Raw genomic sequence first — 24,211 nt, 5'->3', positions numbered from 1 at the left:
GAGGCCACGGGTCTAGAATACATATGACAGAGGTGTTGCACACAGTTTAAACTATTATTTACGAACTAGGTTCTATATAACAGTGCGTGGATTTGTGCATGACAAAGTTTTGCAGTATTAATTTAACTAGACTGTTTAACAAATGTCGGAATTTCACAATATTTGGATCATTAAACTAGTATACAGGATTATGTATATTTTTTTTTTTTGGTCACAGTGGAGTACAATGGACATACAAGTAAAAAATAATATTCATCATCTATATCTTGGCTATTACACATTTTGACCTTGGAGTTTTTGTTTCTCCTCCCTCCCCCCCCCCCCCCCCCCCCCCCCCCCCTCTCTCTCTCTCTCTCCCGATGCATAAATCATTGGATGAACATCGAAATCTTGCCAATGAATTACAGTATTTTGGAATTTGGAATATGAATATATGAAATCCTGATAATTTTTCGAATTGAAAGTATATAATATGTATTCCGATACATTGGCGTACATTGCTTCAGTCTTTTGCCTCTCGAATCTGTACCATTTATAAAGTTGTACTCTTAATTCGCGTGTTTGGCAGTACAATCGTCCGGTCAATGTGTATCTTTGTACGTTTCATGCAACTTGACACAATACACACACGATCTCCACTTAGCTGCTTTTTACTTCTGTCATTTGACGAAATAACAAATCCCACATAAATCCCAAGTATATATTTACTTACACACATAATATATAAATACCACGAATATGTGCGCTAGGTGTTTGAAAGTGCACTTACAAATATACTAATTGATTATGAGAATTGATCCGAGCGCTCGACTCTGCATGGAAGTTGAAATTATGGAGGGTACTGCATTCTGCTTAATGCTGTTGGCGTTTAATAATTCCGTTCTTTCTTATTTGAGGGAGCTTTCCGTTTGGTGTCGCAAATAACCTACATCGCTGGTTCTTTCTGCACCAACCGCCGAGAAGGCACTCCACAAGATTTTGTCAGCGGGCGGGCAGTCAATTTGTCGGAACAGCCTTGTGACGTCACGAACTTAGGGGTCAATCTTCTTCACAAAAAGATGGCGGACGTACGGTTGTGGGGTTATAAGATATACAGGATATGTGGAGCGTTAATATTGGTGCTACAGTTGTCATATGTTGGTAAGTAAAGGACTGGACAGTTGTTTTGATGTCTCTGTGCGTATTTTGTACTCGAATATCCCTGTAATCGCGAGAAAACACTGACTAAATGCGTGACCTGTATTCCTTCTCCGAATGTTTACGAAGTGGACGAGTGTGCCATGTCCATTTGATTCGAGACGTGGCCAACAGATTGCAAAGTATTTCCCCCCATTTTCTACAAACAGAATTTTCAATGATGTGTTGAAATGTGTGAGATCGGGTGTTGTCTAACCAGCCCGGGATATCCGACATGGTTTGTTTTGAGAAACACATGCGGCAAGGAAAGCAGTGACAAAATTGATCAATGAAAAGCATCAGCGCTCACAATTAAAAATCTAGGTTCTATTTGTTTTGATTTCGCAGAAGTTGTATAATTGGTTTGATTTATGGATTTGTATTCCGATAAACCGATGTTTTCGAGATATGAGCGACAATGCCCTTGTTTGTGACTAAATTGTGAGTCTTACAAAAACTTTTCGTCTTGGTGTAAACTTGGCCATTGTTGTAAACGAATCTAGGAAACCCAAGTTTGTTTTGCTGTATTTTTATGTCTAAAGAGAGAGAGAGCCTAAAACACGGGCCTTATATGATATGTTGTCTGGATTTTCCACTACTTTTTTATGGCATATGTTTGAGGATTTCAATAACATGACTAGAACTGTTTCTGGTCCCACTGAAGTCATATATACACTTTTGGAACACATTATTGAACAATATTGAAAAACGCTTGTTCTTATTGATACTATTTTTATAGCCCACAATTAATGGATGGCAATTTTGTTACAATTAATATAACAATGATGATTTCTTTGAATGGTTTTAGAAACAATAATGTATGATGAGTTATCAAAGTAGATACCGTGATTTTAATACTATTTATGTATGCTATTTGATAATCTTATTAGTTTATGTCCAGCATCTATCAATGTATGTGGCACCTCATGAGGGAAGTTTTAAAGTCATGAAAGTTATTCATAGGTTTAACTATTTGATGTAGAAAACTTGTGTGATTATTACATACATTTATGTTCATTATTTGTGTGATTACTACGGATTATGTCAAGTGAGTGTATTCTTCCCTGAAAAATGATCCTATTGTTAACTTGTTATTAACTGTTTTTACAGTTTTTTATTGTGCATCCACTCCTGTGTCAGTGATTGCCATTTTGTTATGTCATGGCGCAGTGTGTCAGTTTGCATATTGTGATAATGTGATATTTACACCTTGCAAATTACATGTCATAATCAAATTATTCTACTTGTTATTTGAACCTGTGCCAATTTCAACTGTTCCAGATCATGTTAATTGTGATTGTTAACCAACTGTGATCATTACATTTCATGACAGATTGACTTAGCTAATTTCACATCTGCGTCGTCAATTGCTCATATCCCATAGAGCATGTAAGTGGATCAGTAGATATCTATTGCAGTGACAGGTGCTTGTTATTGACGCTGATGTGACACATGTCATGTGTTGATAGACCTTATCTGTGATTTATTGGAATTCAGTCCGTTGAAAGAATTTGATCACATATTTTATGATTGTTAAGATATCGTATGTACATCTTGTAATATGGAAATACTTTTTTTATAAAAAGATAACATGATTGGGTATAATTATATTTTAAATTGTAAGCATAGTCCCATTCCAACATTATGTTTATATGCAAATGATGTGCAAATGTCATTGATGCATGACAATGTTAAGATCTACCAAATACTTGGAGTTGGAGTATCACATTCTATTCAGCATCATGCAAAATAGACTACATAAGATTCTATACTACTCAAAAGAAGTTAAGAACCACTTGATTCTTTCATGTTACAGAAATATGAAATCATAACATGACAGATTAACTACAGTAATATGAAATCATGACATGACAGATAAACTACAGTAATATGAAATCATGACATGACAGATTAACTACAGTAATATGAAATCATGACATGACAGATTAACTACAGTAATATGAAATCATGACATGACAAATTAATTACAGTAATATGAAATCATGACATGACAGATAAACTACAGTAACATGAAATCATGACATGACAGATTAACTACAGTAATACAAAATCATGACATGACAGATTAACTATAGTAATATGAAATCATGACATGACAGATAAACTACAGTAGTATGAAATCATGACATGTAGGACTGGGACGATACACCAACTGGGCGATCTGATAAGTATCACGATACCTTGCTCAAGATCCGATATGTATCATGATACTTGCATGTGCTCCTATCTGTGGTGCCTAAGACATCTTTTTCATAGACCAAATGGCCAAATACTCACAATTTACAGTTGGCAGTGTCACATATGGCACAATGGATGAAAATATTTACATTTTCACTACTCATTTTCACTAGTATTTAGTATTTGGTGTAACATTCATTAAATGGTACATTTAAGGTAAGAATCAATACTTTTTACATAGTATTGTAAATTGATCGATGCTTGTTTTGAGAAGTAAAAAATGCATCGGTGTATCATTCCACTACTAATAACATGACGGATTAACCACAGTATTACAAAATCATGACATGACAGATAAACTATAGTAATATAACAGAATTAGGTGGTTGGCACGACAGATTAACTATAGTAATATGAATGAATTGGATGGCCCTGAACTTGTTTTGAGTGGTATATATCACATGATTGTATTCCTGTCTCTTGATTGTTCTAAATGTACAGCACATGACGTTGGTTGTTTTTCTGTCTGTGAAACAGCTTAGACTTTGAGACAATTCCATTTGATGTCGTTCTTTTGATTTAGAGTTGTCAAAATTAGCACAGCCACCTGTTTTCTCTGCCAATTTAATGCCCCAATAGGTGTCAAGTCTAGGAAATCTTCTCCTTCAATTTGACATATGTCCTTAAAATGTTAAGGAAGTGTTAGAATTCATTGCCATTTTGAACATGTTGTATGTTGTGAGAGGTTTCCCTTATGAATCTAAGAGGGTTTTATTGACATGTATGAATCGTAGTGTGTGGTTTAAATAGAGAATCTGTCCGGACTGTCAGATACTGATACCTAGTGGTAAATTACAGATTATCTTACATGTCAATTTCCTATCACACCTGAGTGGTTTTATCTTACGATGTCACCAGCTGGTCACTGTTCTGTTTTCACGAACACCTGCTATCGCTTTGACTTACCTGCACGGTAAAACATGTTCTCAAGTGCACTGCAATAAGGTATAGATACTGTGTATATAAGACTGTGTATTCTTTGATAATCTTCCTGAGTAACATCCAGTGTGGCCCGTTATTGAATAAGTTTGTTTCATGTCTTGAGTTACCTGCAGTGTTAAAAATGCTCTCTTTTGCATTGCATTAATAGTTTTTAATTGAAGGAAATACTGAAAAAAGAGTTGCCATTCACACATAGTGTTGCACTATGATAGGGGTATGATATTCTTTCATTTCGTATTCATGATACACTTGATACTGAGATAATGTACCATGTGTACTGTGTGTGAAAGAGGCTATGGCGGCATATGTTTCCCATGATTTCGACACTATTACACACTTTCTCAAGTGACAAAATTTATAAGTAACTGAGATATTTTTCAAGAAAATGAATAACCTACTATTTTCAGGTCGACATGCAGGGTCTTCATTTTGAGCTAAACAGGAGCAAATATAACCCTCAGAGCAAGTTAACTTGGTGCCAAAGCTGGACTAACATATGGTCCCTGAAATTAAGTTGTATAAAACATGTATAAGGGAACCCTCAAGTATTAAGGTACCCTGAAGCCTATATTTCAGCCTAGACCTGAGAATGGGTCAAGTACAGGCAGATAAAGTTGAGAAGGGAATGGGGAGTGGACTGGAAAGGGGGTGTGACGCCATTCATTTGTATAGATGGTTTATAGGGCTGGGATGGGTGACTCGGGTACTTGTGTCAGATGGGTACTGATAAGGACCCAGGTACCCACAGGACTACCCGGACCCGTGGTAAGTCATGTGATATAGTTTTTTATGACAAAAATGATCTAGAATTATATGGTCACAGTACAAGTGACTAATGCTCGCATTTCTCTCTGACTGTGCACCCATTCCTTCTGACTTTACTATGTTGAATAAAGATAAAACTTTAGTCAACTTCAGTGTATGCATGACTAGATCATATTAGACGTGTATCTTAATACATTTTGTCCAGGGCTACGGTCAAACTATTCCCAGTCAGACATTTTGTACCTATCTCTTGAGACCTACAGTGGGTTCCTTGGTAGGGTCGGGTAATTGGGGGTGGGTGCCCGAGTAGTAAACATGGACTCGTCCCAGCCCAAATGGCTTACATATTTGACTTACAAAAACACTTTTGAAATTAGAAATAAATAGAATGACTTTTAATAATTTTTGTTTTTGCCAACTCCATGTATCAACTGGGTGCAGTTATAAAAGAACAAGAGATTTTATCACGGCTGTTTGTAAGAAATGGTACATACCGATATACAATAATATTTGTTCTAACCAAAAACATCAGTTATGTATTTGAATCGTGCCATGTTAAAGTGTTGTTTTTGTTTACATTAGTAGCAGTACTAATAATCTGGAATATTTTTTGGACCACCTACATTGAATTTTAGGCCTTAAATATACTTCCTAGGAACTGAAACTATCTAAAACCAAATGTGATGTTATGACATGAAAGTATTCATTCACAGGTAGATTCTTCTGGAGTTGGTATTGTAATGGTGTTACACATTTTTGCAGGGATTTTTCTGGAATTCCAAACTAAATCCCCTTGTTAGTCAATTTGGGAAAAAATAACCATTTGGTTCAAAATTTGTTTTTTTTTGCAAAATCATATTTTCTACAGTACAGAGATATTTTAACATTGGATTCATTGCAACAATAAAAGACTTCCTCGTTATGGTCAGTGAAATACATGTCATCTCTACCATGCCTACAAAGCCATAACATCAGTTATTGTAACTATTACATGAATAGAGGAAGTTTTAATCCAATTTGGGACTTTTTACTGACATTTGCTGTAGACTTAGGCCCAAATATCAGCCTTCAAACAGGTCTAGATAATCCATGAGTTGTTGCTTGAAGTTCAGTAATTTTCATCTGGCTGAGATTATGTTGGAATAGAGCTTGATGGCCTCACATGTCGAGGTAGATGGGTTTTTGTCTGACGTTGTATCAGGCCCTCAGCTTTAACTTCAGTTACACTAATCGTATCATGACAGGGGACTGGATACAGTTACACTAATCGTATCATGACAGGGGACTGGATACAGTTACACTAATCGTATCATGACGGGACGGGATACAGTTACACTAATCGTATCATGACGGGACGGGATACAGTTACACTAATCGTATCATGACAGGACTGGATACAGTTACACTAATCGTATCATGACAGGACTGGATACAGTTACACTAATCGTATCATGACAGGACTGGATACAGTTACACTAATCGTATCATGACAGGCGACTGGATACAGTTACACTAATCGTATCATGACAGGACTGGATACAGTTACACTAATCGTATCATGACGGGACGGGATACAGTTACACTAATCGTATCATGACGGGACGGGATACAGTTACACTAATCGTATCATGACGGGACGGGATACAGTTACACTAATCGTATCATGACAGGCGACTGGATACAGTTACACTAATCGTATCATGACAGGACTGGATACAGTTACACTAATCGTATCATGACGGGACGGGATACAGTTACACTAATCGTATCATGACAGGGGACTGGATACAGTTACACTAATCGTATCATGACAGGGGACTGGATACAGTTACACTAATCGTATCATGACGGGACTGGATACAGTTACACTAATCGTATCATGACAGGACTGGATACAGTTACACTAATCGTATCATGACAGGCGACTGGATACAGTTACACTAATCGTATCATGACAGGACTGGATACAGTTACACTAATCGTATCATGACGGGACGGGATACAGTTACACTAATCGTATCATGACGGGACGGGATACAGTTACACTAATCGTATCATGACGGGACGGGATACAGTTACACTAATCGTATCATGACAGGCGACTGGATACAGTTACACTAATCGTATCATGACAGGACTGGATACAGTTACACTAATCGTATCGTGACGGGACGGGATACAGTTACACTAATCGTATCATGACGGGACGGGATACAGTTACACTAATCGTATCATGACGGGACGGGATACAGTTACACTAATCGTATCATGACAGGCGACTGGATACAGTTACACTAATCGTATCATGACAGGCGACTGGATACAGTTACACTAATCGTATCATGACAGGCGACTGGATACAGTTACACTAATCGTATCATGACAGGCGACTGGATACAGTTACACTAATCGTATCATGACAGGGGACTGGATACAGTTACACTAATCGTATCATGACGGGACGGGATACAGTTACACTAATCGTATCATGACAGGGGACTGGATACAGTTACACTAATCGTATCATGACAGGCGACTGGATACAGTTACACTAATCGTATCATGACAGGCGACTGGATACAGTTACACTAATCGTATCATGACAGGCGACTGGATACAGTTACACTAATCGTATCATGACAGGCGACTGGATACAGTTACACTAATCGTATCATGACAGGGGACGGGATACAGTTACACTAATCGTATCATGACAGGGGACTGGATACAGTTACACTAATCGTATCATGACAGGCGACTGGATACAGTTACACTAATCGTATCATGACAGGGGACTGGATACAGTTACACTAATCGTATCATGACAGGGGACTGGATACAGTTACACTAATCGTATCATGACAGGCGACTGGATACAGTTACACTAATCGTATCATGACAGGCGACTGGATACAGTTACACTAATCGTATCATGACAGGGGACGGGATACAGTTACACTAATCGTATCATGACAGGGGACTGGATACAGTTACACTAATCGTATCATGACAGGCGACTGGATACAGTTACACTAATCGTATCATGACAGGGGACTGGATACAGTTACACTAATCGTATCATGACAGGGGACTGGATACAGTTACACTAATCGTATCATGACAGGCGACTGGATACAGTTACACTAATCGTATCATGACAGGCGACTGGATACAGTTACACTAATCGTATCATGACAGGGGACTGGATACAGTTACACTAATCGTATCATGACAGGGGACTGGATACAGTTACACTAATCGTATCATGACAGGCGACTGGATACAGTTACACTAATCGTATCATGACAGGCGACTGGATACAGTTACACTAATCGTATCATGACAGGGGACGGGATACAGTTACACTAATCGTATCATGACAGGGGACTGGATACAGTTACACTAATCGTATCATGACAGGCGACTGGATACAGTTACACTAATCGTATCATGACAGGGGACTGGATACAGTTACACTAATCGTATCATGACAGGGGACTGGATACAGTTACACTAATCGTATCATGACAGGCGACTGGATACAGTTACACTAATCGTATCATGACAGGGGACTGGATACAGTTACACTAATCGTATCATGACAGGCGACTGGATACAGTTACACTAATCGTATCATGACGGGACGGGATACAGTTACACTAATCGTATCATGACAGGGGACTGGATACAGTTACACTAATCGTATCATGACAGGCGACTGGATACAGTTACACTAATCGTATCATGACAGGGGACTGGATACAGTTACACTAATCGTATCATGACAGGGGACTGGATACAGTTACACTAATCGTATCATGACAGGGGACTGGATACAGTTACACTAATCGTATCATGACAGGGGACTGGATACAGTTACACTAATCGTATCATGACAGGCGACTGGATACAGTTACACTAATCGTATCATGACAGGGGACTGGATACAGTTACACTTATTGTATCATGACAGGCGACTGGATACAGTTACACTAATCGTATCAGGGGCGGTCGGGTAGCCTAGTGGTTAAAGCGTTCGCTTGTCACGCCGAAAACCCGGGTTCGATTCCCGACATGGGTACAATGTGTGAAGCCTATTTCTGGTGTCCCCCGCCGTGATATTGCTGGAATATTGCTAAAAGCGGCGTAAAACCAAACTCACTCACTCACTCACTAATCGTATCATGACAGGGGACTGGATACAGTTACACTAATCGTATCATGACAGGGGACAGGATACAGTTACACTAATCGTATCATGACAGGGGACAGGATACAGTTACACTAATCGTATCATGACAGACGACTGGATACAGTTACACTAATCGTATCATGACAGGGGACGGGATACAGTTACACTAATCGTATCATGACAGGGGACGGGATACAGTTACACTAATCATATCATGACAGACGACTGGATACAGTTACACTAATCGTATCATGACAGGCGACTGGATACAGTTACACTAATCGTATCATGACAGGGGACTGGATACAGTTACACTAATCGTATCATGACAGGGTACGGGATACAGTTACACTAATCGTATCATGACGGGACGGGATACAGTTACACTAATCGTATCATGACAGACGACTGGATACAGTTACACTAATCGTATCATGACGGGACTGGATACAGTTACACTAATCGTATCATGACAGGGGACGGGATACAGTTACACTAATCGTATCATGACAGGGGACGGGATACAGTTACACTAATCGTATCATGACAGGGGACGGGATACAGTTACACTAATCGTATCATGACAGGCGACTGGATACAGTTACACTAATCGTATCATGACAGGGGACGGGATACAGTTACACTAATCGTATCATGACAGGGGACTGGATACAGTAACACTAATCGTATCATGACAGGCGACTGGATATTGTCACAAGTCTGTTGATGTCAAGTTGAATATTACCTTTACCTTGTACCTGATAGGTTGTCATCATGGCTTCCTGTTATAATGTGGGGATTCCGGTTTAGAACAGGTATGACTGAATGAAGGAAAAGAATTAGTTTATTGAAGTGGCATACTTTGACTTTACAAGCATTGTTGTTGTGCAGAGGTAGAAACTCACATTTTTGGTTTACTAGTCCTGTTAATGGTAACATATATATAGCAAAACCCTTAAAAATGGCAAATTTCTACTAGTCCTTATGGTACCTTAACTATTGGGCAGTTTGGCATGGACTACAGTTCAGTGCCAATTTCTAACGCTGTTGTGAATACAGAGAAAAAAAATACACTAAGTTCACACACACCCCTTTAGTATGAGAAATACAATAACAGTAAAACAGGCAAAAGGACACTTAAAATAATTGTGTGTTCATTAAAACGAGTCAATATCATTAAAGAATTGAGATATCTGATCATTAGCATCTAAATGAATTGGGTGGTAAACTCAGTGACTTTGTTGATTGTATGACCTCGTTCCAGTGTGGTTCTTGAGAGCGTGAGTCATTGCTCATAATATCAATCATTGGATTGTCTGGTCCTGACATGGATATTTACAGACTGCTCTCATATGGCTGGAATATTGCTGTGCAAGGTTTATAAGACAAGGAAATGACAATGTTTGATATCACATGAAATTAAAGAATTTGGAATTTTATTATATTTATTGATACATTGATAAAAAATACAGATTGAAAACATGGCATATGAACTAACACGACTAACGCATGGAGTTAGAGAACAAGAGATTAAATTAAGGGAATGAGAGATGTTGTAATCCACGTGGTGTGTATTCATGGCCATTTCAGGAGGATGAAAATATATGTGACATTTGGTCTGCTATTGTTGGGGATGACAGTGATGGCCTCATTGAATCAGTGTCACGGTTTGAGTCATGTCACACTGATGGTGATGCAGGTTACACATCTCTGTCTGTGTGCTGTGAGTTGGGGAGACACATCTCTCGCCTGGTCAAAAGGTCAGCACCAGAATTTGAATTTTATCGGTGGATTTGGTGGCGTTATCTGAGGTCATGACATCACCAATTACGTGGGCAAATCGGAGGATGGTTTCAGTTTCTGTGCCGTGGTACATTTTTAATGCTTGGATGACTTTGATCAATGGTTTCAGTCCCATTTGGCAAACACTGAGGTGTTGAAATTAGATGTTAATTAAGGGTAGTCTTTAATGCATGTGATGAGTAAGAGAATGTGATCATGAGTGATAGAAGAAAGAATTAGTGGACTTGCATTGCCAACTATTCTTAGACTTGAAAGCTTTGATTGAGTCACCATGACAGCTGAACTATTTTTGGAATATTTTCAGATTTTTAGACACTGGTTTTACGTTTGAGTGAAGTTAAAGTATTTGTCTTCAGCATCAGTGGTATTTATTGTGAAAGATGTTTTTTTTATCGCTTTAAATGCAGCATAAGGTGGTGTTTCAGTGGCCCAGTGGTTAATGTGCTTGTTCATCAGATACAAGGGTTTTATGCTGTAGTCTGGTATAAATAAATGTTTTGTTGATATTTGATATTGGCTGCCATGTGATGCCAAGACAAAGTTAATGAAAACAGCAGAACTCCTATTTGTCCTTCCTTCCCTCTCTCTATCCCTCCTTGGGGGCAAGGGTAGCCTGTGCAGAGTTGCATCCCTTGGGCATGCTAGAAACTTAGAATTGTGGGTTCGAAACTCAGATTATCATTATGTTTCTTACTTTTGTCAGCAGAGTTAACTGACTTTTTAAGTCCAGTTTCAACCCTTGCTGAACTAGGCTGGAATTCCCCGGCTCGATCGTAGCGCCACCAGTGGTATTACTTACATTTGTTTCAAATGAAATGGCGGCGCCCAGTGAAGACGATCTGATCAATAATCAAGATATATATTGTGATAAAATGGGTCGTACATCGTGAAATGCATCAAATCACATGAGCACCTTGAAAAAAAAAAATGAACAGATTTGGAAAATATGTGTTGGCAACGAGTTGGCGGTGCACATGCTTTGCAAATCCTACAATCGACCGAAATCTGCACGAAAGTTTACGAACCGGTTTTCGATTTCGTTGCACAATCTTGATTGGACTATGCATAGACTTGTTAGTACAGCCAAAATGTATCTCCATAATACCAGCCTAGTTCGGCAAAGGTAGAAACTGGACTGTTAAAGTCAGTTAACTCTCTTGCTTTGGGAAGATGGCTGAATCATGAACCTGAAGCTGTAGAAGTACTGTATGCACTCAGATTTGATTGATATTTTGAGGGGGGAATTTAGAGTGTGATGATACTTTCTTCTCAAACCATGAGTTCCAGAAAGCAGTATATTTGGTTTCTGGCTTTGTCCTTTCCCTCCCATGCTCATGGGTTACACCAAAGTGGCCCAGTGGTTAAGACGCCGCAATTCACTGTGAATAGTTGCATCCCTTGGGTACACCAGACACCTTTGATCGTGGGTTGAAATGCTGGTTCGCTCGATCATGTTTTCTAAGTTGTCAGCATCATACCTGCACTCGTGGGTTTAATGTGTGATGATTCTCAGAAACCATGACTTTCAGAAAGCGGAATATTTGATGTGATGTGCAAAAACAATAAGAGAAAGAGAACCCTATTGTGACTTGTTCATGGCATGGAAATGGAATTATTATGTTTCAAATAATAAATCTTTTACCATGTTTACATCAGTTTGTGAAAAAAGATTTATCTTGTTTGAGCTTCATATTCTCAGAGACCACAAGCTAGTATCGATGTAGCATGTTTAATCAAGATAATGGGACTAAACAACAACAAAAAAATTGTCTTTCAAAGATACCAGTAAGATCAGGATGTGATTTTTAGTCATTTAAACTTCAAATTTTAAGTATGGTAAGTACCGCAATAAAAACCTGATAGTTTTTTGGTTTTGCTTTGATTTATTTGGGACACTGTTACTGCCAGTTTCTATGCTGCACTTAATATATTTCAGAAACCATTATCCTACATAGTGTGTGAGGTGTTTTTTTAGAAAGATATGATAAATGTGTGTACAGAGGTGCTGAATCAGCATATTGCTTACCTTCTGGCACTGTATTGTTAAAACGAATTGAAAATTGTGTACATTATGTATGTTTAATGCCACACTCTGGAAACCATCTTCGACCTGTATGACGGTGGTCTGAAAAGTTTGAGTCTGGACCGGGCAAACCATTAATTGACTTCACAATTGGGATACAATGACATGCATCAGCAGATTCAGTGAGACTGACAACCAAATCCTGTTAGTCTCTTACGAGAAACATGGGTTGCTGAAGCCCATCTCTAACCGGATCTAATTATGTAAGTAACAGGGATGCAAATAAGATATGGTTTACCAAATTTTGGCCTAAAATTAAATGTTGGTGCATAGAAAGATAATAATTTTCAACTTCCAGATTAGTACTGCTACTAACGAATGAAAAACATGTAAGTCACACCAGCACAGAAGTACGAGTGTGAAATGTTATTGAAAGATAATTGATTGTCTGGTTTTTTGTTCTAATAAAAAAGATTATTCCTATTATTCACTATTTCTGACAAACAGCTGTGGTAAAATCTGATGGGTTTTTGCATTTCACCTCATTATGAAACAGTGTGGGCACACAAAAATTGTTGTTCTAATTTACAAGTTTTTGGGGGGTTGGTCCTATAAACAAAGTAAAAAACAGTTTGAGGGGGTCCATAAATTCAAATACTACTGGAACAGACCTAAGTACCCCCTTGGTTTGAATGTTGTATGGTCTTTGAAGCTGAAACTTTGCATGGAGAATCTCATTATGATATTTCTAATAAGTGCTGACTGAATTTTTAACATGGCCTCTACGGCAGCCATATTGGAAATATGTTTGTTTTTTAATATCATGGTTATAAAACCAAAGGTTACATTTGCAAATACGAAATTTGATATGCAGGAGGTAGGTTGTATTCCAGATAAGATGTTACGATGTTGAGTGCTTTAATCATTTGTCATCATGGTCATACAACATGTACAATGTTCGCCATGACATTTCGCCATCTCTGAAACTACAGAGGCTATATATCTTCTGCAACTGCAGCAGTGTTGTAAGCATCGAAAATAAGAACTGCCCACAGAATTCCAATCTGAATTTAAACCTTTCAAACATGCAGGATAAGTATACAAATGTAAAAAATATTGAGATTTTACTAATTTTCATCAACTTCTTGGCCACTTATGACTGTATCATCATAAATGCTGTTATCAATCCCATATTATCTGATGTGTGCAATTATGTAAGTCCTATGTTGAGTTATGTAAAATATGGTATACCGTATTCAACGTAATAAGCGCCCAGGGCACTTTCAAAATTAGAAATAGGGGGCTCTTATAAGAATATTATTATGTTGAAAAAAAAAGAGTTGAAAGAAAAAATTTGTGGTTTATGATGACAGCCTGAAATGTTTATAGATGACAGATATATTTTTCCAGAATTTACTTGCCCATAATCAAGGGTGCATATAACACTCGAGTGCTTATTATACAGAAATAAATAAGTCTTGTGTACATTGATCAATTTGGTGCTTATTGAGATTGTTCACTTGCCAATATATTAGCAAATATCGCCATGTGCGCTTATTAGAGCAGGGTGCTTATTACGTAGAATATGGTATTTGTAATGTAGATTTCGTACCCTGCCATTTGCATGCTTTGGTGATGTTTTGTACAATGAAATATCTTGAATCTTGTATGATGTTATTCAATATGCAATAAAATAGATCTTTGTAAGGCAACGTAACATTAAGTTTGCATACATTTTACTTTGGTGCCCCTTATTGATTTAATTATATATTTTGAAACATAAAATAATCAGGTTAGTGCCTCGGCCCTATATTTATTCATTATCTGGCAACAAACAAGGTTTTGCCAGGCCTTATTTATACCTGCATGATTGACAAGCCAGGAGGAACACGTTTTGTCATTAGCAGGATGAAAACTTTACCATATTGTGTTGATGGCGGAAGATTTCTACTGTGCCCTGTGTATTTTCCCAGATTTTAACACCATGTGTATGCGAGATAATGGAAAGAAAACCTGTAAAGCTGTTGTACAAGATGGTGGGGAAATGTGGGGGATTGAAATGAACAACTGCAATAACAAACTGGTGAATGATGAGTTAGGCAGAGTGGTGAAATTGACAAGCAAATTAGAGGGGACATTATTCCCACACGGCCTTAATGATCAATTGCATTTTAATGAGCTTGTCAATACCTGACAGCCAAAAGTTGCTTGGTTTCTTGCTGATTATTTTGCATGTGAAATCAGGAGAAGTGAGGAGATATTATGCATGACGCAAGAAAGGTGAAATATTCAATGAGTTCCAGAAGATGCGCCGTAATTGGGAAGAAGTGCATTTGCCCAACGTCCATTACATCCTTTTGTCAAACTTGAGCTGAAATTTGTACGGTTTTATGGGCATAGAGAGCAAATTTAATATCTTGTATGATTTTGTATACAAAATAGAAAAAAATGACAGCTTGTTAAATAATTTTTGTTTTTATTAATTTACTGTTTACCATATTTTCTTTCGCAAATCCCTCAGGCATCAGAAGTAAAAACTAAATCTTCCCACTGTTTCCTCCAAACATTGAATTATTATGGAAATTACGACCTCGGCTATGTAGACAGCCTGGGAAGACAGTGTTTTGTGATGTTAGGTGACATGCAAAAGGAATTAATGTACTTGGGGAATTTAAGAAAGAAAGTCTGCATGCTTGATCAGAATATAAATTGGTCAGAGTGTCTTAAACAAGACTTAAATACTCACACTAAGTCAATTTAAAGGACCATGCTGTGTTTTATGAATTTGTATTGTGTTTTGCTATTTTAATCAGGCCAGGCTAGTTACAGATTCATGTCAGAGGATTGCCTAAGCCTGTTTAAATGCAAGCCATGCAAAGTGTCTTTGACAACTGTTTAGCCGGCTGATGCAATGCCTACTGCTATCAGTACAGTTGATTCTGGCCCAGGGGCTCCCAGCTTGGTATAGTGTCAGCTTGAGTTGCTGATCTGTATGACTGACAGGTTATTGTGAGTATGAGTGTGGTGGAATCAAGTCAATAAACACACCGAATTAAGCTGCGCGTCTTGCAGTCTGCACTGCCTACCGCTCAGCTGGTCCTAGCAGTGGACGCTATGAGGTGCTCAGAGCACGACTAGACGTGCTAGATTAACACCAGTGATTGTAGCATTATGGCTTGATACACATATACCATCTTGCGTGATTTCTTGAAGTATTGGGAGATATCGGGCTTGCTTCACTCTCAGCTTGCTAGACACTGCTTCTGGGATAGCTGAGAGATGGAGTGAGGCTTAAAGTAGCACACCCACTGGTGTGAGAAAGAAGGGCTTTATTGTATGGAGGTATTGGGCTGATTTTTATGGAGAATTTGCAAGCAGTTAGTGAGTTCAGTTTCTCTTATCATGCTTATTGTGATCTACATCAATGTTGCTGCATTACCTGCGAAGATCCGTGTATGAAGACAACAAAAGACGACTATGCTTGTCATAAAATTCTACTAACGGCATCGCGTGGTCAGGCTCTCTGACGTGGTAGATGCATGTCATGGTATCACTGGATTGTCTGGTCCAGACTCGATTATTTAAAGACCGCCATCATATAGCTGAAATATTGCCGAGTGAGGCGTTAAACAACAAACAAACAAACAATGTGACCTGCAATACTGTTCACTCATAAGCTCCCTCTTGCAGGGATAATCAGGTTTAAGGTTTAAGTGGCACTGTGGGCAAAGGTGCAGTAAGCTGACACTTTTTTTCAGTTTTTGATTTATGGATCCAAGTGTTTGGAGCCCAAAATAATGAACACAGCAATCATCAATAACATAAAATAAATAATTTGTATTTATTTTGTATTTCTCAGACCGCTCTATCTTTCAAGAATTGGAAAAGAGGATAATACTCCAAAAATTAATAAAAAACAGTAATTTAAATTACATTAGATCAAGTGCGTTGTATGTGGTCTCGGGCCACTTCAAACACCTTCGAAGAACATCGCTTCATAGTAAATATTTTGCACTTTATCCTGAATTGGTGTATAATTTTTCATGTTAACCGGATTGAGCCAAAACAAAATTATGCCAAAGAAAATATTAGCCACAAAAACAGAACCTAAAATCTCAAATGTTTGGCCGATTTGTTGGGAGATGTCTATGGTAATTTTTTGATACTGGTATTCCTTAGTCAGTCATAACATACATGTTCCAGGGAGGTGGTTGAAGTAAGCCCACCCTGAGACCAGCATGTGATTACAGTGGGGGTCGAGGAAGAAAGGGAGATGGGTGCTTTGGAAGGAAGAGGAAGATTTGAGGTGCATGGGTGTTTTAGAGTGGCTCCACTGTGATTACAGTGGGGATGGAGGAAGAGGGAGATTGGTGGTTTAGAAGGAAGAGGTGGATGTGAGATGCATGAGGGTTTTAGAGTGGCTCCACTGTGATTACAGTGGGGATGGAGGGAGATGGGTGGTTTAGAAGGAAGAGGTGGATGTGAGGTGCATGAGGGTTTTAGAGTGGCTCCACTGTGATTACAGTGGGGATGGAGGAAGAGGGAGATTGGTGGTTTAGAAGGAAGAGGTGGATGTGAGGTGCATGAGGGTTTTAGAGTGGCTCCACTGTGATTACAGTAGGGATTGAAGAAGAGGGAGATGGGTGGTTTAGAAGGAAGAGGTGGATGTGAGGTGCATGAGGGTTTTAGAATGGCTCCACTGATTACAGTGGGGATGGAAGAAGAGGGAGATGGGTGGTTTAGAAGGAAGAGGGAGATGGGTGGTTCAGGAGGAAGAGGGAGATTTGAGGTGCATGAGGGTTTTAGAGTCGCTCCACTTTGATTACAGTGGGAATGGAGGAAGAGGTAGATGGGTGGTTCAGAAGGAAGAGGGAGATTGGTGGTTAAGAAGGAAGAGGTGGATGTGAGGTGCATGGGGGTTTTAGAATGGCTCCTCTTGGGCTAGCATGTGATTACAGTGGGGAGGATGTTGATTGATCAGCTGGCTGGCTGTGGAAGGGACAATCATCAATCGTCATGGCTTCTTGATTAACAAGTCAAATAGGAAATGAATGTGAACAATTCGAAGATCTTTGACTTTGTCTTGTTTGGTTTGACATGCACAAAAATTTTGTAAAAATTTCTATGGCTTTGACCTTCGGTCATGATTGGATATGATGACCATGATAACTTACTGAAGGAGTTGTAGTCTGTGTTTCAAATTGGATGTAACTAGACAGAACCTCATCCTTGTGATCACTTTATACCAAAGTACCAAACCTGAATTCACCATGACATTCAACACATGTTCTCTGTAAACGTCATCTCTGAAAGGCTGAAAGTGGCTTAGGGTCAGGTGTCAGTTCACAAGTAAGTTCCTGGTGTGATCACCATTACGGTGCCGTAAACCTGTCATCAAGGATCACTAAAGGGGTCTTGTCATGTGCAGTCATGCCTCCCCTCACCATTACACTCCCACCACTGAATGGAGAACATTGAACTCACGTGGCAGCCTAACGTTATATCCGACGTCGATAAACACGCTGATGGCAACCACTGTTTTCAAGATGAACTATGACTCACCTGTGAAGAGGACTAACCTCCGGTCCTGTAAACTTAACTTAAGATGTAACCCATGTTGTCTTGACCATGCCAGGAGTGCAGTTCTTGTGATGTGACGTTATTCATGAATATCCTGAGGTCGTCAGTCCCTGAAGTTGCCAGTCTGTTGGTACCGAATGGTGTTACGATAACCCCAAACGCCTAGCACAAGCAGCAACGTTCAGCTTTCGGCATTTCAGTTTCACAAACCTGTTATTTTCAGATAGGCGTGCCATAAAGTTTACGAGGTTTGGCCATCAGCAAAGTTGCTTTTCACAGTTAAAACACTTCTACAATTCAACTTAAATTGACTCAGTCCCACGTGTATTGTGAATGTGTGCCGAATCAGTTTCTTACACATGGGATTTTATGCATGCAATGACCGGTTACACATGTAACTTCAGGGTCATCATGGGTAATCATGACAAAGTGTTTGTACATGTCATAATCATGCATGATTCTGAAAAAGCCACAGCGATTTTATTTTAGTGTGATATGTTATGGTGCACATGAATTTTTTCACCAATATATATTCGTATAATCGTACCCTGCCATGCCAAACACTTCTTTACACTGCTGTCAACATAAGGTCTGCACATGCTTTTGCATTCTTGTGTGATAAGACCTCCAGTACTTTTGCTCAGACTCTGGAAAATTCTTGTGTCCAGTTCCTATCAGTGTTCGGTGACAAGAACACCCTCCAATATCTGTGTATGTGCATTAAGTTTGAGATATGTATGGTCCTCAAACTAATCGTGACTTTTTGGGCTGTATCCTACATGTATAGTCATCGGAATATTGCAGGATCAGTATTTATGTATTGTTTTTTAAATCCTTTTTATTATTAATGACCAATTGACATAGTTCAGAATATAATTATTTGTGTTTAGTTTCTCATTTCTAAACTTGATTCTTTTTAAGATGTTTTAGTTTTCAATTCTTAACAGAAATTAAAAAACCTTCTACATACAATGTTGATTTGCTGCCTTTCCCCACTTTCTTTTGGTAGTATTTTTAACATGTATCATATGTATAGTGTGCTCACTGATTTCCCAGATGTCAGCAGAGTGAAGAAATTGATGAACGCTTTTGTAGTTGTCAACAACAAGGTTAAGTCACAAGGCTTGATGTAGATAATAGGAGCATGATAAATCGTGACCTTTATGTTTCCTCCCTAATATGTGATGTATAGCTCAGTGAAGGATTTCTGAGGATTTTCTTCATATACTGAGAGTGTTGGAATATAAGACCTTCAGCGAGGAACTTTAACATTTCTTCCTTTCCTGAGAGATAGATAATCCATTTTTTTCTGAAGGAGTTGTCATTATGAGGAGGAAACTTATAAACCATATGTTACCTGATCGCCTAAAAGGGAATTCAGCAAAGCCAAGGTACAATGATCATGGATTGCCAATGACATCAACAACTGTCAATGTACAAGGAAAAGCAATTATGAAACCCTGCCACCAAACATTTCAAGAAATCACAAACGACTTGAATTTCCCATCCGTGAACAGTAGAGGCTATGGGATTGCTCAGACCATATGTTCAACTCTTGACCAGACCTTCATCATGTCCATCAGCTCTTGACCAGACCTTCTTGTCCATTGGCTCTTGACCAGACCTTCATGTCCATCGGCTCTTGACCAGGACCTTCTTGTCCATTGATTCTTGACCAGACCTTCATGTCCATCAGCTCTTGACCAGGACCTTCTTGTCCATTGATTCTTGACCAGACCTTCATGTCCATTGGCTCTTGACCAGACCTTCATGTCCCTTGGCTCTTGACCAGACCTTCTTGTCCATTGATTCTTGACCAGGACCTTCATCATGTCCATTGGCTCTTGACCAGACCATCATTATGTCCCTTGGCTCTTGACCAGACCTTCATGTCCATTGGCTCTTGACCAGACCATCATCATGTCCATCAGCTCTTGACCAGTGGGTGTATAGCATTTCTTGTCCTTGTTGCCTGACTGTGAATTCAGGCAGTGTTCAAAAGCACTATGACTGTCATAGGTAGGTAGGTAGGTAGGTAGGTAGGTAGGTAGGTAGGTGGGTGTAACGTACAGGAATTATGATCATCTACACGCTACAGGGATTTACCTGGGTCTTTCTATGTGTGAGTCTTTGGGATGGCATGGATTGTCGCTCATCACATTAGTCACTGGATATGTCTTGTCCAGGATGCATGAGGCATGTATGAGGTTAGCCAGTTCTTGCAGGATTTATCAGAATCTTTACTTTATCTTATTCTGAATTTTAGCAGAGAGAAGTGTTGTAAAGTCAGTTTCAGTTTGAACAGACACTGCCTAATAGCTATAGTGTGAAATCCAGTTGGCAAGCTTACGAGAATTGAAATGTTCCTCTTGTGTAAAATAAATTGTATAATTGATCATCATGATCATTCTTTTATAATTAGGTGAATTCATGTTGAAAATTGACGTCCGCTAAATTGCCGATGTAAGTAGGTTATGACGTATTGATTCCTCCAGTGAGTTGTTGACACATTCAAGTGTTTAATCATGCGTTAGCTCAGGTCCATTGACTCCAGGTCAATCCTCTGACTGTTGTTCAACTCCAACTGCTTCCACAGATATCTCAGCAAGCCCCAGCTGGTTTGACATTCGACCCACAGTGACATTTATTTACGCCATTAGTCAATCAGTTGTGTGGGAATTGGGTTTGTCTAATGATTGTTGGGCTAATTTAAATGGGATCCTTCTTAAGTTAGTCCTGACAAATATGAGTTGTATGACTAAATCGTTACGCTCAACAAAGTCTCTATTGTTGCAATTTTCCTCAGTTTTTTCCAGAAGCAAAAAGTTTCAGACAGTTCGTGGTCTGTGAAATAATTTCAAAACCTCTTAGTGTCTTGAGTGCAGGGCGACCTGAAGCTGTTATCTCCAAAAATGGAATTTGTCATCTAAAACTGGCTTCACAGGCCATATTGCTTGGGACAAAATTGCACGACAATGCTTTGCAGACCATTGTGACATCAACGATTACCATGATGTCACAATCAAATGGCATCACTTATCTCTCTGCCACTGAAGCTGGTTAGCTGTTCTATTTGAACTCAATACACTGATTATTTAAGAATTGACTTCAATATATTTTGCGGTTGTGCGGGTATAAAAGTTTAAATCAATGTGGTCACTTCTGGAAATTTATTGAAAGTGTACACATTGTTCTGTTACCTTTATACTTCCATAAACTATAAAATAGACTGAAGTCAATACTTATGAATTAATAAGTCAACAATAATAACTTCACAGACTGCTCTTTAAGTATTAACACAAAAAATTATCGACGACACAAAATCAGTGACATCATTCAGTGCAATAATGCGACGCAAGCCCCACCCATTCCATTATCAGCCAATCAAGAAACAGTAGTCTGGTAGTGGGCATGGTGTAATTGTTGGGAGTTGGTTGGGGATGTTATGGAAATAATAACCAAAAAGTGTTGCTTGGTTAGTTAGCCTATCAAATAAATGCCTTGGAACACTTGAAATTCATTATCACTGTTTACAAACCAAAAACGTTGAAAGAATGATTTGAGATGATAATAGAGTCTCACCCTCATGTCTTCTAAGCTCAAATATGTCAAGACACATTGACGAAGGAAAAATATTCTGGGCAAGCCTTAGATATTTATAACTTTATCAACAAATCTTCATAAACTTGATCTTGGAAGACATAAGTGTGAGATTCTTTATACAAGACGCATCAGCAACAGGTTGATATGTGGGTGTTCATCAAAGATACATCATTGTTTCTGGATAACTGAAACAGTGTCGTAGGTTCATGAATATAAACAAATGGCACACAGACTCATAAATAAATATGATTGGTCCCAGGCAATGAAGCAAGCTGGTATGGGTGGTCTTTGTTCTTGGGACGTGAAAAACTACGTAAACTGTGTGAAGGATTCCACTTTTTGTTGGATGCAGATTTAATATTTTGTATGAGAATGTTTTACTGATGCAGTTGGTGCGAGATACATGCATCAATGATTCTTATGGGGATGGCATATATACTACCAAAATACAAATCCTAGTTCGAATAGGTCTTCAGCAAACCATGCTTGTCTCAAGAGATGACTTAAACAGGATCAGGTGCTCAGGCTTGCTGACTTGGTTGATGCATGTCATCGTATCCCAATTGTGTGGATCGATGCTTATGATGTCAATCACAGGATTGTCCAGACTCGATTATTAACAGACCGCCATCATATTATATATATGGCTGGAATATTGCTGAATATTCATCAAACAACAAACAAACAAACAAAAACTTCAGGCATGACAGATTAACTGTAGTAATGTGAAAGAATCGAGTTGTATATTTTTTTGCTTGTTTTGTTTCTCTGGAAAACATTCAGTTAGGGAGGAAACATTTAATTTTCTTTCTGATCGGGCTGTTTGGAATAATAAATAATAATAGCCCATTTATTAAACACACAACTCCACATCACACAGGATATACTTAAAGTGCATGACATTATTACCCAAGTCAACATATCAGTGTGCATTCCAGTTGCATTCTCAGCTCCATGGGGAATATGCAGCTGAATAAGTTTAACCTTTCTCAAGAAACTTCAAAGTAATTCTGATGAATATAATAACAGAAGTTGGTCATGTGTCCCTACTGACTTATTTTATCATGTAACTAAGTGCCGGTACACTCTTCAAACCTGTCTTGTGTCGGTTCGCTCATCACGCCGAAGACCCGGGTTCTATTCCCGACATGGGTACATTGTGTGAAGCCCATTACTGGTGTCCCCCGCCATGATATTGCTGGAATATTGCTAAAAACGGTGTAAAACCATACTCACTCACTCACTCAAACATGTCTTAGCCAATATTTTTCTGGTGCGATAGACGTTGGTTACACTTTTGACTACTGCAATATCATGATATTGTAGTTTTAATTAATATAAGAGAAAGGTTTTGGCAGTGCTCACTTGATCCTAATTATTCTAACAATTGGCAGGTTGCTGAACTATTTGTTTTGAATTGTTGAATATATCAATAATTGGATTGCATTTAGGAACGGGGAAGTATGAAAAGTGAACTAACATTTGTGGCAATGTTAAAAAATAGGAAGGCAAGCATTGGGTGTTGATCAACAAGGTAAGTGTTAGAGCGCTGAATCTAGGTTGTATATATGAGTGGAAGCGTAATGACAGCTGAGAAGTCCGAGTCAGACAACATTGTCCCTGTCTGCTTGCTGTAGTTGCTAGTTTACCTCAATAAACAAGTCAGCATTTGTATGCTACTTATCTCTGTTTACTCAGAAGTGAAAAGCTGGGCTATCACTGATGTCTCTAGTATGCATTGCGCTAAGCAGATGCACACCACGTGAATTTGGGTTTGTTTTGACACTCACATGTCAGGTTTCAATTGGGACTGAAGTTTCAAATCAAATTCCTAATTGGTATGATACAGAAGGAAAAATGGAATGTGT

At 38.7% G+C, this 24,211-nt stretch overlaps 1 protein-coding gene across 1 annotated transcript in view; it reads left to right on the top strand.

Moving 5' to 3' along the window:
* Positions 1-1,049: 1,049 nt before the first annotated feature.
* LOC139469813 (bone morphogenetic protein receptor type-1B-like) overlaps positions 1,050-24,211 on the top strand; it is a 72,979-nt gene continuing 49,817 nt past the window's right edge. Inside the window, exon 1 of the mRNA XM_071252112.1 lies at positions 1,050-1,140. Within this exon, the coding sequence (XP_071108213.1) occupies positions 1,059-1,140 (82 nt within the window). The 5' untranslated portion in view covers positions 1,050-1,058. The remainder of the gene's footprint in view (positions 1,141-24,211) is intronic.

This window comes from Haliotis cracherodii, unplaced genomic scaffold (genome assembly GCF_022045235.1).
Source record: "Haliotis cracherodii isolate W230 unplaced genomic scaffold, xgHalCrac1.p SCAF_2, whole genome shotgun sequence".
NCBI classification, from domain to species: Eukaryota; Metazoa; Mollusca; class Gastropoda; order Lepetellida; family Haliotidae; genus Haliotis; species Haliotis cracherodii.
Note: the sequence above shows the minus strand (reverse complement) of the source record. Positions and strands in the feature narration are given on the sequence as shown.